General features: G+C 65.6%; 3 protein-coding genes and 2 non-coding genes across 8 annotated transcripts in view; 3 read left to right on the top strand and 2 right to left on the bottom strand.

Annotated features, from left to right (window-relative positions):
* Positions 1 to 47: 47 nt before the first annotated feature.
* H696_06187 (hypothetical protein) lies at positions 48 to 5,856 on the top strand (the record flags this gene model as incomplete). The annotated part of the gene is made up of 14 exons (XM_009499931.1): positions 48 to 588; positions 798 to 952; positions 1,125 to 1,474; positions 1,601 to 1,687; positions 1,873 to 2,085; positions 2,340 to 2,717; positions 2,900 to 3,175; positions 3,376 to 3,493; positions 3,626 to 3,711; positions 3,847 to 3,946; positions 4,090 to 4,214; positions 4,459 to 4,692; positions 4,841 to 5,556; positions 5,675 to 5,856. The coding sequence occupies 14 exons, from the start codon at positions 48 to 50 to the stop codon at positions 5,854 to 5,856; spliced, it is 3,561 nt and encodes a 1,186-aa protein (XP_009498206.1).
* Positions 5,857 to 6,106: 250 nt separating this feature from the next.
* On the top strand, positions 6,107 to 11,395 carry H696_06186 (hypothetical protein). 4 transcript variants are annotated; one of them, XM_009499927.1, is made up of 10 exons: positions 6,107 to 6,550; positions 6,743 to 6,865; positions 6,943 to 7,756; positions 7,870 to 8,111; positions 8,239 to 8,308; positions 8,404 to 8,685; positions 8,771 to 10,298; positions 10,430 to 10,632; positions 10,720 to 10,976; positions 11,077 to 11,395. In XM_009499927.1, exons 1-10 carry the CDS (start codon positions 6,256 to 6,258, stop codon positions 11,268 to 11,270), a joined length of 4,008 nt encoding a protein of 1,335 aa, XP_009498202.1. In that variant the 5' UTR covers positions 6,107 to 6,255; the 3' UTR covers positions 11,271 to 11,395. The 4 variants fall into 4 exon arrangements, with proteins under 4 accessions (XP_009498202.1, XP_009498205.1, XP_009498203.1 ...); XM_009499930.1 differs by having other exon boundaries at positions 6,943 to 8,111; XM_009499928.1 differs by having other exon boundaries at positions 6,743 to 7,756.
* The window catches only part of H696_06183 (hypothetical protein), a 4,235-nt gene continuing 697 nt past the window's right edge, over positions 11,003 to 14,540 (bottom strand). Inside the window, exons 5-6 of the mRNA XM_009499926.1 lie at positions 11,917 to 12,283; positions 11,003 to 11,778 (exon numbers count right to left, since the gene is read on the bottom strand). Of these exons, the coding sequence (XP_009498201.1) occupies positions 11,651 to 11,778; positions 11,917 to 12,283 (495 nt within the window). The 3' untranslated portion in view covers positions 11,003 to 11,650. The remainder of the gene's footprint in view (positions 11,779 to 11,916; positions 12,284 to 14,540) is intronic.
* H696_06185 lies at positions 13,730 to 13,811 on the top strand. The gene has a single exon. It is a non-coding gene; the product is annotated as a tRNA-Ser (tRNA).
* H696_06184 lies at positions 14,191 to 14,272 on the bottom strand. The gene has a single exon. It is a non-coding gene; the product is annotated as a tRNA-Ser (tRNA).

Here is a 14,540-nt window from a genome sequence, read left to right as displayed (position 1 = left end):
CGGTCTCCCTCCCCTTCCCCTCTCCCCCCTGCCTCTTCGTCCGCCCGATGTCTGGCCCGGACTCTGCTGCCTCGCCCGCCAAGGGCCGGGGAGACCGGAGCATCTTCAAAGTCCTTGGCGCCCCCACCGAGGATAGCCCCTTTCACGCGAGCCGCGATGCGGAGTTTGCCGCGTCTGCTGGCATGTCCCCCGCGACAGACTCCAAGGACTCCCCGCAGATGGCTGCCGCTGGCAGCGGCGGCGGCGGCGGCGGCGGCGGCGGCAGCGGCACCGGGCCCAAGCGCACGAGCTTCTCCTCGTCCTCGGTGTCCTCATCGCTGACGGCCTCGCCGCTGTCGGCCGGGTCCCCTTCGTCCACCTCCTCTCCGACCAGCTGGCTGAGCTTCCCCTCACTGCACTCTTCCGGCCCAGGGCGTTCGCCGCTTCTGGCCAACATCCGGCCCGGGGGCAACCCCTCAAACCCCACCGGGGCCGGGGGGGACAAGGGCGCCGCGGGTGGCGCTCCGGCCGAGGCGGCCGAGCCCCAAGATCCCTTCGACTTGCCGGACTTCTCCCCGCGGATCTACATCAACCGGGTTTTCCCGAACGGTGCGTGGTCTTTCTCTCTTCCGCTCTCTCTCTCTCTCTCCTCCCTTCTCCCACGCCCGTTCCCCTTGCCATAGCCACTGACTTTCGGTCTGTCTCCATCCGCCCCTCTTCTCTCTTTCTCATGCGTGTTGGTGTGTGTTTGTGTGTGTGTATGTGCGTGCGTGAACGGATGTTGCTCGGCCCTCGCTGCCCCCTCCTCCCGGATCCAGAGGAGGCACTCAGCAACAAGGTGGACAAGGTCTTGACTGATCTGCAGTTCCAGGTGAACCGCCTGGACTCGGAGATCCGCGAGGTGGTCCGCAGTCAGACGGACGCCGGCGAGGCGGGCAAGCGCGAGCTCGAGGCCGCCCGGCAGTCCATCATTGTCCGTACCCGTTCTCCTTCCGCCCTTGACATGCTCCTCTTGCATCTCTCTGCCTGGTTGGGCGCCTGCTGACGATCCTCATCCTCTTGCTCTTCTTCCTTCGCCTTCTCTTCCTCCTCGTCTGCCACTCGCCACCGGGGTGTCATGTGCATTTGGCTTTCACTCCTTGCAGGAGCTCACTCAGCGCATCGACTCCATCAAGAAGGCGGCAGCCGCGTCCGACGACCTGGTCGGGGCCATCACCGGCGACGTGCGTCGCTTCGACTCGGCCCGGCGGAACCTCACCCAGGCGGTCGGAGCCTTGCGGCGCCTGTCCCTCCTGTCGGCCTCGGTGGAGAAGCTCCGCACGGCCACCCAGCGGCGCGACTACCAGGAGGTCACCAGCGTGCTGGCCGGTGTCCGACAGCTGGTGGCATTGTTCAAGCCGTATCGTCATGTGCGAGTGGTGGTCAACTGTGTCGATGTGGCGGCCATTGCCCAGAGTGACCTGGGCCGGTACATCCGCGATGACCTGAGCCGAGGGTGTGTGTTTGCCTTTGCGGCTTTCTCTTTTCTCCTCTCTTCCTCGTCCCCAGCTCATTCTGATGGCTCTTTCTTTCTTTCTTTCTATCTCCTTCTCTCCTGGCCCGTCCACCTTTCCACCATCAGCTTCAACGAGCAGGGCCAGCCGACTGCCGATGTGGCCATGCTCAAGAGCGCTTGCGATGTGGCGTCGCTCCTGGATGCCGATGTCAAGTGCGTGTTTCGACTCTCGCAAAGTTATCTCCCCCTTGCCTATCTGTCTCTCTCTCTCTCTCTCTCTCTCTCTCTCTCTCCCCGTCCTTTGCGTCTCCTTCTTCCGTCATATCCGGCGGCGCTTCGCTTCTTATTCACGCTGCTTCCCCTGGCGTTCTATCCCCTGCTGGTGTGCCCACTCGCAGGAAGTCCATCATTCAGTCGTATTGTGAGTTGCAGTTGCGCCATTACAAGCGCGAGTACTTCGGCACGGAAAATGGCTCGCTTGCCAACGTGTCCCGGCGGTACCTGTGGCTCCGCCGAGCGGTGGCCTCGCGCTCGGCCAACATCAACAGCATCTTCCCTGCGGACTGGAACGTCGTCAAGGCCTTTTGCAAGGAGTTCTGCATCGTCACCCGGTCCGTTCTATGTTTCCTACACCGGGGTTCGGCCCGGTGTCCATGCGGCGTTGTTGATGGCGTGTCCTGACTTTGTGCCCTGTTTTCTTTGGTCTCTCCTCTGGTCTCTCCTCTGGTCTCTCCTCTGGTCTCTCCTCTGGTCTCTCCTCTGGTCTCTCCTCATCCTTCATCATCCATCCTGGACCATTCATCCTCCACTCTCCATCCTTCACCCACCACCCTGGACCCTTCATCCTCTCCCCGCCGACACATAGGCGCGACCTCGAGTCGGTCTTGAAGATGATGGACGACCTGGAAGTGACAGCCCTGCTGCAGTCGCTCCAGCGGACCGTCGAGTTTGAAGGGGCTCTCAACCGGCTGTTCAAGTCGGCCGATGGCGGCGCAGCTGCCATGGCCGAGGATCCGTCCGAGGATGAGGATCCGGCCACGGATGGCGAGTCCGGGGCCGAGATGTCCGACGATTCGGACGCCGACGCGCCGGAGGGTGGCTCTTCGCCAGCCAAGTCGCGCTCCGCCGGGCGCAAGGACCGCGACGCGGCGACCTCCGCCAAGGATGACGCCAATGAGTTCACTGGGCTCATCTCCCAGTGCTTCGAGCCGTACATGCATCTGTACATCAAGGCGGAGGAGAAGTGCGTCCCTACGCGGCGGGAGATGTGGCCTTTTTCCTGTCCTCCTCTCCTGTTATCTCTCCCTCCCTCTCTCCCTCCCTCTCTCTCTCTCTCTCTCTCCGTGTCCTCCTCTCGAGATACTGACCACCCATAATCTCTCCCCCCTCGCCCTCGGTGGGACGGGGCACACCGCACGGTGCTAGGGAGTTCCGCCGGTATCTGTCCCAATGCAAGAGCTCGCCCCTGGTGCCGGCCCCCGCGCAGGGATCCAATCAGCCGAGCCTGCGTCTGCAGGTTCTGTCCTCAGCCTCCGGACTGTTCTCTCTCTTCAAGATGTCGCTCAACCGCTGCGTGAAGCTCAGCAACCGGCAGACTTTGCTGAGTCTGGCCAAGTCCTTCGATTCCTTCCTGGAGGAGTATGCCCAGTGGCTGCGCGAGGGCGTCCCCGTCCCGGCCAAGGCCACCCAGTCGCGCATGGCGTACGTGTTGTCCGCTTTGGCCATTTGGATGGCAGGGGACAGAGACTTCTCTCTCTCTCTCCCTCTCTCTCTCTCTCCCTCCTGCGCCCCACTCATCTCCGGCGCCAGAGACACTGACATCCTCTGACAACTCTGGCCACCCTGTTTTCCCATGTATCCATGCCTGCATGCCGACTTTGACTCGGTGCTCCCTGACACAGCGTCGCCGGCGTGGGCCCCGTCCAACGCCCCTCGCAGGCCCACCTCAACCCGGCCTCCTTCCGGACTCTGGCAATGATCCTCAACACGGCAGACTACTGCCACGATACCTCGATCCAAGTGCGCACCTGCCCAGTACCTGGGGTCTTACCACTCCCCCCCCCCCCCCCCCCCCTCGCTTTCCGCCGCTTGTTTGTTCCCCGCATATTGGCCAACACTGACTTTTCGGCCTCTTCCGCCGCATTTCCCCAGCTCGAGAAGCTGCTGAAGAAGTCCATTCACACGACTCTGAAGGAGAAGATGTCCTTCTCGGTCCTCAAAAGCAACGTCTTCCAGAAGTACGCTTCCTGTGGTCCCCCCCCCCCCCCCCCGTCCTTCCCCGCCCACCCTGCTCCCTGTTTGGGTTTTGGCTTACGCTGACTTCCCATGTCTTTGGCACTCGCTTTCCACCCTCTCTCCTTCCCTTTACCCAGGCTTCTTGCAGCGTGTGAGGCGCAGTTGGTGGAGAACATGATTGCCGCCTGCGACCCGGCTTTCGTGGAGATGACCTCCATTCGCTGGGACCAGCTCGAGGTGCGGACATGCTCGGGAGCACGCGCCCCCTGGTTCCTCCCTTTCCTTTTTATGCGACCTCCTGCCTCCCTCACCGGGTGTCGTCGATATTTACTCGTTATCTGTTTGCCCTTGTTCCTCGGCCTGGCCCCACGTTCCTCTAGGTGACCGGTGACGAGCATGCTTATGTTGGTCACCTCATCAACATCCTCAGCGAGCGAGTGCAAATGGTTCGCCAGCACACCATGGCTCAGAAGTATTACCGACGGTTCTTCCACAAGTTTGCCGAGTGCGTCTTCCTCCGTGACCTTTCCTTCGTCCTTGGAGGGGTTCCGCTTTCTCTCTCTCCCTCTGCCTGGCTCCTACTCCCTTCTTCCCTCACCCCTCACCCCTCACCCCTCACCCCTCACCCCTCACTCACTCACTCACTCACTCACTCACTCACTCACTCACTCACTCACTCACTCACTCACTCACTCACTCGCTCACTCGCTCACTCGCTCACTTACACACCCATGCGCGCGCCGCAAAAGATCCTTCACGGCTCGCTTCCACGACACGATCTATCGTTGCCGGCCCATCAGCGATGTGGGCGCCGAGCAGATGCTCGTGGACGTGGCTTCGCTGAAGATTCGCCTTCGCGAGTTCCCCAACTTCGTGTCTGCTTCGCCCACCTCGGCCTTCTCTTACAGCGACCAGGACTTCGGTTTTGCCAAGGCCGTGACCCATTCCGGGTCGGACGCTACCATGATTAAAATTCCTACTTCGTGCGTTTCACCGACGCCGCTGCCTTGCCTGGTTTCCTTTTCATCCATATCAGGCCACCTCTCTCCCTTTATCTCGTTCATCGTATTCCCCCTGCCCATGGCTGACCATTGCCCCATCCCCCTGCCCGGCCACATCTACTGCGCGCAGATACACCAAGATGCTGAACACCGGCTTCTCCAAGGCCGAGGTCCTGTTGAAGATGGTCCGCCTGCCGATCGAGCCGCATGACGCCTTCGTGGACAACTACTTGATCCTGTACGCGGACACCGACGTGTCGCGCTTCACACAGATCGTCGAAATCAAGGGGCTGTCCACTCGCGCGCGCGAGGTCCAGGCACTGTTGGATATCTTCAACCGCCGGCTGCCGGACACGCCGTCCGGCGAGCGAGGCGGCACGGCGCCGGCGGCCGGCGCTGCCACCGGCGCCGGTCTCAGCTCTCGACTGACGGGCAATCTGCTGCCCACGTCGTTGCTCTCATCGCTGCCCTCGCTGTCGGTCACGGGCGTCGGTTTGCCGACTTCCCTCTCGCCCACACTCGGCATCACCTCCACCTTCGGGTCGGGCGCCGGGTCCGGAGCAGCCAGCACTGGCGGTGCTGCTTCTGGTGCTGCCACTTCCGCCACCACTGCTGGCGGCGCCACAAGTACACCGGCTCCACCTCCGGCCTCGGCATCCGCCTCGTCGTCGGCCTCCTCCGGGTCTGGCGCCTCAGCGCAGGCCGAGTCCGGGGCCAAGGGGCCCGTGCGTCCGGGGTCTGGCACTCCGGCCACACCGGCGGCCACCGGCTCGGGGACTCCCGCCGCCGGCTCGGGTGGCGCCCCGGCCGCCGCCGCCGGAGCCTCGGCTTCCGCTCCTCCAGCCTGTGCGTCTCCGCTGATTTTTTGTTTCGCCCGGCTTCCTCTCTGTCCCCCCCCCCCCACTGGCCGCCCGCTGTCCCTCCCCCCTTTTTTTTTTTGCCGACAAACACTTGACCCCCCCAGCTGAGGAGCCGTCGTCCACCACATCGCGGTACTCGCGGTTCACCTTTGACCGAGACACCTTCGCCCTGCCGGACATCTCGGCCACCCCTGGTCTGCGCAGTCTCTTTAAGCTCAACGATCAGAGCGGCGCGGCTGGCGCATCGGGCTCGGCCGGGGCTCCGCCGTCCGGTTCCTCCGGCTGACCGCGGAGCTCGGAGTTGTGTCTTCTTTCATCTGCTTCCTTTGCTCGCGTTGCCTGCGCGCCTGCAAAAAAAAAAAAAAAATACACACGACCCCCCCCCTTCCGTCCTCTCTCCCCCCTCTGGCGCCCGCGAAGGGGCGCAGACAGTTAGCGCCGTCCGTTGGCAGGAGCTTTTTCCTGGGTTTCTGAAATATTTCCCCCCACCCCCCCCCGGCTGGTTGTGGCTGGATGGCCAAGGTGTTGCTAGATCGCGCACAGGGGCGGCCGTTGAGAGGAGGCGACCCACGCCGCTCCTCGAGCAAGCCGGCACTGTATTTCCTCCTTCTCCGCCCTTATTGTCACCTTCGGCCCGTTTGATTCCAACTCCCTGCTTTGTTTGCGCCTTGGCCCGTCGCCTGGCATGTTTTCGGTCGATGCACGCGCGTGGGGCTCGTCCCCCCGCTACGGCGTAGACACCGGGCCGGTGGCGCCTTTCGGCGCGGAGAGTGCCCTGTCGGCCGGGCATGCGGCCGTGGTGGCCGAGCAGCTCCTGGGCGTCCTGGCACAGCACCTTCAGACCACCACCCCGGCAGATCTCGGGCACCTGGTGGCCCTGTATGACCCGTCGCGCGCTGCCTGGCAATCGACGGCCCTTCCATGTGGCCAGCCTGATGCCTACCTCCCCGTGCCCTCGTTGGTCGAGAAGCATTCCCTCGGTACGGCGGGTCTCGCGTCTCCCGGCGTGCTGAGACACACGTCGGCCCGTCTACACGCGCCGACACCCATTGCAGATGCACACATATGGTTGCCATCTTCTTGCCCTGTTGAGCTCTGACACATCTGCCTCTGAAACTGTCACACAAAACCACACACACACACACACACACACCCGTCGCACGTGCTCACAGATCACCTCACCGAGCGGTGGCATGCAACCCTATCGGAAGCGGCCGCGCCGGGCTTCGGCGAGCCGGCGGCCGTCTTCGCGGATTACCTCCTGACCCTTGGTCGGTGGACGGCCGTGGCCAAGTGTGCGTCCTCCCACTTTTTCAAGCAGCAAGCCCGGTGCCTGGCCTGACTAACGATCACCCTGTGGTTCTTTGCTCAGCCACGCTGGATCTCCTGTTGCAGGGGGCAGTTTTGCCGCGGGTGGTGGCCAGTCCGATCGAGCAGCCGCTCGAGGTGGATGGCATCCGGGCAGTCCTTCAAGACACCCCGCCAGAGTGGCTGCTGGACCTCCTGTCGGGCACACGCCACCGAGCCCCTGGAGAGTGGCTGGACGAGTTGTCCAGCGGCTCGATGGCTGACATCGTCGGCGCCGGCGCCGGCGTGTCACAAGCCGCTGCGCTTGCCCTCGACCGCGTCGGGGCCGCCAGTGGTGTTCCCGCTGCCCTGGTTTTGGGCGCCCCTCCGGACCCTGACACGCCGTTTCTCTTGGAAGTGGCAGACCTGATCCGGCGCTATGGTGCCCTGCAGCAGGCCATCTACGGCCCGCTGGCGGCTCTCATCGCCCGGGCGCGCGCATGCATCCTGGACATGCAGCAGGAGGATGCCCTGCCAGACAGCGATGATGAGGACCCCGGCCATGACAGCCCCGAAGAGGACCCCAGCGATGAGGCCCTGAAGGCAGGCTCGTCCGATGGCGACCTGGCGGCCCCCGCCGGTCTATGGCCGCCTCTGCGCCAGTGTGATCTCCTACTGGCGACCCTGGTCGCGGAGCAGGCGGCTGCCAGGGAGCGCCTCCTGCGCACCGTCCTCCTGGGACATGCCGCCCCCGGGGGCGACCCCATCTGGGTGTGTCTCGCGCGCTTCCTCCTTCGGCGCCTGGGCGACCACACCGAGGCAGCACTGGTCCCGGTGCCTGATCGCCAGGCCACCGCCTGGGCCCTGAAGCTGTCTGGCATGCTGAGTTACTCGATGAAGTGCGTGTGTCCCCCGCCCTATTATTCCCCTCCGGGGATCGGCTATTCTGCATGCTTCTCTCCCCCTCCTTCTCTCCCTGTCCATGTGTCTCACCGCCTGATGAATACGCCAGTATTGTTCACGGCGTGGCCGAGCTGGCTGTCGGCCAGGTGGTTGGCCATGCGGTCAGCACTGCCCTGGGCCCTTCCCCACAGGGTCTCCCTGCATCGGTATCCTTGGCGGACTGGCTGGGTGGCCCGCTGAGCCTCTGGCTGGAGGAACTGCTTCTCTTTGGGGACCTACCGCCGGCCAGCCTGACAGATGCCGCCCTCTTCCTGTCGGTCATTGCCAGTGAGGGTGGCATCACTTCGCCATGTGCGTCGACCGGCGCGAAAGCCGGCCCGAGTCTTTTGCTTCTCCCCTCGCTCGCCCCCTGGGCGGATGCTGATCTGCCGCCCCATTTCCCCGGCCTCCCCCTCACGGTGGCATTTGGCGCACATAGACTTCACCCGGGTCAGTTGCTTGTCCTTCCGACTAGCGGCACATGCGTGGGCCACCTTTCAAGATCACTTGTGCGTGCCTCCGCCTGCCGGTCTTCTTACACACCGAGACATCGTGCAGTTTTTGCTGACGGCCTCTTTGCATGATGGGGAAATGGCGCGTGCAGCTTGGACCGCATCCTTGAGCTGAGTCGACGGTGGCCGTGCGCCTCAGTCCGACGGGCACTGCTGGACATCGCCGCGGCCGAGGTGGCCCTCGGCCGGCTGTGCCATGCTCCCAGCGCCACTTTTGAGGGGTTGTCATCCACGTCGCATGCGGATGCCTGCCGGGCGATGGGCTTCCTCCGGTCGGCCATCCCGGCTGCCATTTCGCCAGACACCTGGTGTACCCTGTGGTTTGAGGCGTGTCGCCGAGCCGCGGCCCTGTGTGCCGTGGCGCTGGGCGATAGGTGCGTGCTTGGGGGATGCCCCTTTTGTGGGCCACCCACTTCCTCGCCCCGCCTCCCAAAGCCCGATGACTGATCAAACTCGCAGCATCTCCCATTTGATGGAAGTGCCGGTGGAATCGGCCCGTGCATTGATGGAAACCCACGTCCGAGCCGTTCACCTGACCTGGGCGGTGGCCCTCCTGCAGCCGGTCTTCCTGCCGACAGACGCCGGGGCTCCGGCCAGCGCGGCGGCGCTCCTGCTGCGATCCTTCCGGACCGGGCCCTTCGCTCAAGCGCCCGGCACCTTCCGGCTGGACAATGCTCTGGATCCGCGGTCTTTTCAGCTGACCGCCATGGCTGTCACCACGGCTCTCGTGGCCGCGGTTGATCGGCCCCTCCAGCGGGCCGTCATCGATGCCGGGTGGCTGTGGGCCCGCGAGCAGTCGCTCAGTCCGAATCCCGGGCCCGGGGGGGCCGGGGCCGCGTCGGCTGCCCCCCTGCCGGGCCTCTTGGCGGCCAAAACCCCACGCCCGGAACTCGGCCCAGCGCCGATGCTCCTGGCGGGGGAGCTACTTCGCCATGTGGAGCACGGTGTTCGCGCCGGCGACCCCACCGCCACCCGGCACCTTGGCCGGCTCTTCCTGGCGGCCAGTGCACCCAGTGCCCTGGATGAGCAGGCCTTCAGCGCCTTCCTCAGCCTGGCCCTCGAGGCGCTGTCGCCCTCGGTGTTGGGCATGGCAGAGGCCGATGCACCGGCGGCCGGTCCTGCTGGCCCTGGCCCCGGTCCGGTGGCCGCCGGGGTGCTTGGCTGCGCGAGTGTCGACCTTCCGTTGCCTGCTCGGATTGGGGCCTTTTCCGGTCGGCCGCAGGGCGACGACAACTCCGACAGCGATGAGGACTTCTGGGCCGAGGACCACCAATCGCCCGTCATGTTGGCGGTGGTCGAGCGTCAGTTGGCCGAGGTGGCCCTCGGGGGCTGCCCACCGCCGGCGCCGGGTCCGAGTGTCCGACCTCCAGGCGTCCCAGCTGCCGCCGGGCCGGCCCGGCTGGCCGAGCATCTCCTTGCCGCCGCGACCCGGCCCACTGGCGGCATGATGCCCGATGGTGGGATCGACACCCTGGCCGGGGATTTCCTCCGGTGCCCGGGTTTGGTGGAGGTGTTGCGGGATGTGGTCCGGCGGACGGTGGCGCTGGCCGGCGGCCCGGTCACCCTGGCCCGGGCCGTTCGCTTGACCTTGGCGCACACCCTGGCCGAGGTGCAGGCCGCCAGCTCGACCAGCGTGAGCACCTGCCACCGACCACTGGTCACGGATGTTGCCTTCGCCGAGGCCCAACTGGCCAGTGTCCAAGCCTTTTTGGCGCAATCTCTCCTGCCGCCCGTCCGACCCAGGACGCCGGACTTCCCGGGCACCACACACTTCGACCACCACCTCCGGGGGCTGATCTATGGGTTCCAGCGATCGCATGGGGCGCCGGCGCCGGGATCGCGCCCGGGACGCTTTGGCCAGGGGCCGGTCATCCCGCTGTCCGAGCGTGCACTGCACTCGTGCCATGTCATGCTCCACGATGCCCGGCAGTCGGCGCGTGTCTGGGAGCGCCTGGCTGCCATGAGCCCGCAGTGGGCAACTTCACGGGTGCGCCCCCCTCCCTTGTGCCCGATCCATGAGCGCCGGGCGGATCGTGTTTTTTTTTTTCGGGCCCGACAACCGACTGACCATTTCATCGCACCCACGCGGGGCTGTGTCCGCTTCTGGTGTCCGCCCAGCCGCTGGTCCTTTCGCACCGGTTCTGGCCCGGGCGGGTGTCGCGTGTGGATACCACACTTCCTCGGCCAAGCGCGGCCGGCTCGATGGCACCCCCCATGGACTATGTGGATCCCTTTGCCGACAGCGGCTCCGAGGAGGAAGAGGAGGATGACCTCGACGAGCTTTTTGCCGGAGAGATGCTCCTCTGCCGCCCGCTACGAGAGTGCGCTGCTTGTCCCCCCCCCCACACACAACCCTGTCCTGCATTTCAGTCCCTTGGCGATGCATTCTCCTAACACCTGTGGCTCAGGGCTTTGGAGCCGATTGAGCGTGCTTTCTTTGCTCTGGCTGGCCAGCAGCGTCGGCTCCGGTGGCTTGGCGACCATGAGCAGCCCATCCCGGCTGTGGCGGTGACCGGCGGGGCGGTGGTCCGGTCTCCGCTGCCGGACGCCCCGGTGGGCGAATCGGCGGCCGTGGTGCTGCGTGTCGAATTCGAAGACCGGGTCCTGGAGCGTGTGCCCTTGTCATTCAATGACGCCAACATCTTTGGCTGCTTTGCCGAGGCCGGTGCGTGGTTGCTGGCATTTCGAGTGTCCCCTCAGAGGCTTGCCCTTCTGCCTGTCACTGACTCTCCCACTTGGTTCGGTGTGCCTCCACTCATGCGCAGAGGAGCTCTCCCTGGAGGATCTCTGCGAGCGGACCCGGCTGGCCCGGGCACTGGTCAGAAGCGCTCTTGCCTCGCTGGCTGCTCGGGGGCTTGTGTATGAGCGGGCCGTGCGGGGCGCGCCGGGCCCCGGGTCGGGCGGGATCTTCGCACCCTTGGAGCGTCTGGATCTTCTGGATGCGCAAACGAGCCACTAGGGCACATTGGGTCCGGGCCCCTGGCCAGCTGGGGCCGGCAAATAGACGCCCTTCCACCAGCCAAAGACCGGTGGCCGTTGGCAGGTAGGCTGCGGGGATGCTGGTTGTATGGTTTTCGTATATTTCTCTGGGTCTCAACAAATACGCGTCTTCTGCCCAGTGTGGAGAGGAGGGGGAGAGGCGGGAACAAGGGCAGGGTCGGCGTGTACGCATACGCACACGCACATACACATGGAGGGGGCCAAGGAGAGGGGGCAAACCGGTGGCCTGGCAACAAGCAGCGGGTCCCAACCATGGGGGCTTGAATAATGTACACACGCGCGGGCATGGGGCCGCAGAGGCTGATGTATGTGCAAAGGTGTGTCCGAGCAGACACACGCCTAAGACTCGTTGCGCAGGCGAGCCAGGCGCTGGGAAAGCTCGTCCTGCTCGCGGTTGGACGAGGTCTGGGCCTGGGTGGCGGGTACTCCGAAGGGGGCATTGGCCATGCTCATGTTGACCTCGAGGCCTGGGGAAAGGGTGAGTGGGGGGGGGGGGGGGGATCAGTCAGTCAATGTCACCGACGATGGAGGAAGCTGGGAACCGGACGAGGAAGCGAGCGGGAAAAAAAAAGGAGCCACCGCCGACGCGACGCCACACAACGCACCATTCTCGTCGGCCACCTGCATGATCAGGGTGTCGACCTGCTCGCCCGGGATCATGGTGGCCGTGGAGCTGCCCATGGCATCCTCCATGGTGTCCACACGGACGTCCAGGTCGTCGAACTGCTGCTCAAACTTCTGCATGATGGCCTGGATCTTCTCCAGATCCATGGACTGCATGGCCTTGTCCATCTGAGTCACCACACCGGCCATCGACCGGGAAACGTCGTTCATGGTGACGGCGGTCTGCACGCGCGAGGCCACGGCATCCAGGCGCGAGGACATCTTCAGGTAGTTCAGCGACTCGGAGCGCTTGCGGATGGCATTCTGCGCGTAAATGCGCGCGCCGTCGTGGTTGCCCTGCTGGAGAGCCTGCATTTGACGATGGGGGGGGGGGGGGGGTGCGTGTGTGCGTGCGTGTCCAGGACACCGGGGGGCGGGGCGTGCAACACACTCGGCGAATGTGCCGCCGGGCCCGGGGGTCGGCCGACCCGGAGGGCACAGTGGGCAGAGTGTCTTGGACCTCTGTCTGAGAGTTAGCGCCCCCAGGGCCTGGAATGCGATCACCCCCCCAGCCTGGCCGGGGACGGGCTGCGCACGAACCGTCTCTGTTGGTGTAGGCCCGCAGCACAGAGACGCAAGGAAGACCCACCTATGCCGGTCCGCCCACGGGCCCTCCTGTGAACTAGCGCACGCGCGCGCAGCAAACATCCCCCGTGTCTCGGCAATGCGCGCACAGGCTCACGCCCGGGCGCGGAGGGCCCATGGCTCTGCCAAGGCGCGCGTCTGCGCGACAGCGCGCGGCCTCAGCCCCTGGGGCTGTTCGATCGGGACGTCTGGGAAGAGCGAGCGGGGGCGAGAGTGGGGGGCGGGGGCGGGGGCGGGGCCACGCACGTGAAGGGCTCTTCCCCGAACAGGGGGCGAGGACCGGCAGAAAGAAGGCCAGCGCGCCGGTGTCGGCCCCAGCACGCTCGACCCGGCAAAGCGGCCGCTGTATTTTGTGGCCCGATCCCGGAAAACGCCCTCCCCCTGCCCCCATCAAAGGAGGTGGGATCGGGCGGCCGGGGCTTGCCGGGGGGCGATTTCCCGCTCGACCCTCGGAAGCTGTGCGCCAACCCTGCCCAAAGTGTCCGTGGGGCGTAGGTAAAAAGCACCGCCCGCGGGCGGGGGTCAAGGCGAAAATGACCCCTTGCCGGCTGGGGATGCCCGTCCAATCCCTTGACCGCGGGGCCGGCGGACGGGGGAGAGGGGGCGGGGGGAGAAGCACGGTCGGTCCTCCTGTACGCGCCCCACAGGACCCTGCACGGCGCCTGCGGGCCGAGCACACCCAGCCGCTGTTTGGGGCCGGGCAGGCGGCCCGGCATGTGTTCCGCGAGGCGAAAATGCCCAGCCCCCGGCCGGTAGCGCGACGCCCGAGACCCGGTGGTCGGGTGCGCGAGGGGTCCCCGAGACGCGGGGGTGGGAAAAGGCAGCCCACTAGCAGACCGTGGGAAAGTGGCCCTGTTTTTGTTGCCGGTGCCGCGAGAGGTCGAGCAAGGCAGAACGCCCCGAGGCCTGAGGCGAAGTCGCCCATGCTTCCCGCGGCGGCCCCGCCGCCCCCGCCGCCCCCAGGGACTCGGGAGGAGCCGGGCCGGCGGCGACAACGCGAAACTGCCAGACGCACACTGATTAATCTCCCGCGCCACTTCCCCGGGCCGCAGCCCTCTCGTAACACAGGCCCGCCGAGAGGGGGGGGGGGACAAGGAGCGAGCCGCGGCAGGGCCATTCGGAAAGGAGAAACTATATGTGCGGCTGTTGATGAGCGCCCCTCATCCGAATGGCGCTTTGTCCGAGTGGTTAAGGAGCCAGCCTGCTAAGTTGGTGTGCTCTGCACGCGCGTGTTCGAATCACGCAGGCGTCATATTCTTTTTGCGCCGCGCGAGAAGGAGAAGAGAAGGCGCATTTCGGCCGGGCCAACTCTGCGGCCCTCCCCGCCCCCCTCCTGGATGGCGGCGCGAAGAAGGGACCGGAGGGGCGCCGGCTGCTCGCGGGGGGGGGGCGGGGCGGCGGGCCCCGCGCGGGAGACTAGGCGCCGCCGGGTTCCGTTCGCGAGGGAGAACCGCACCTAGGAGACAGCGCCAGGGACGCGTCCGTGTCAGGGGGCGGCGGTCAGAGGGAGGGGGGCGTACGGCGAAAAAAAAAAAAAAAAACGAGGGGGGGTGCTGCTTGTAGGCCCTCTTTTGTTGTGGCCCCCGCTCCCCGGGAGAGGCGCACGAAAAAACGAGGGAGCAAAAGATATTTGACGCCTGCGTGATTCGAACACGCGCGTGCAGAGCACACCAACTTAGCAGGCTGGCTCCTTAACCACTCGGACAAAGCGCCACTCGATGGGCTCCCGTCCTCATCCAGGGCATTTATCCCCTTGGCGAGGGACATTAAACCCACAAAACAACATTGCGGTATGATGCATCGAGAACTTGCCCCCAGGCCAAGCTCGGGATCGTCCGGCCGAGAGCGCGCGCCCCGGCGCGGGGCCCAGACGCGCACGGCCCCCGGGGGACGAATGGTCCCGCTTGCATGCCTGGCCCGCCGCCCCCTCCTCCTCCTCCTCTCGGTGGCGGTCGGGGCCGGCGTCCACGGGGGGGGGGGG

This window comes from Fonticula alba (genome assembly GCF_000388065.1).
Source record: "Fonticula alba strain ATCC 38817 unplaced genomic scaffold supercont2.25, whole genome shotgun sequence".
In the NCBI taxonomy this organism is placed as follows: domain Eukaryota; order Rotosphaerida; family Fonticulaceae; genus Fonticula; species Fonticula alba.
The sequence above is the reverse complement of the archived record's forward strand: the minus strand, read 5'-3'. Positions and strand labels throughout refer to the sequence as shown.

What these genes read in the sequence shown, in the direction of transcription:
- H696_06186 (XM_009499927.1), top strand. Translation starts at nt 6,256, where the DNA reads ATGTTTTCGGTCGATGCACGCGCGTGGGGCTCGTCCCCCCGCTACGGC. An exon ending in ATGCTGAGTTACTCGATGAA is followed by an intron (nt 7,757 to 7,869) that starts GTGCGTGTGTCC and finishes TGAATACGCCAG; the next exon opens with TATTGTTCACGGCGTGGCCG. An exon ending in CGCAGTGGGCAACTTCACGG is followed by an intron (nt 10,299 to 10,429) that starts GTGCGCCCCCCT and finishes GTGTCCGCCCAG; the next exon opens with CCGCTGGTCCTTTCGCACCG.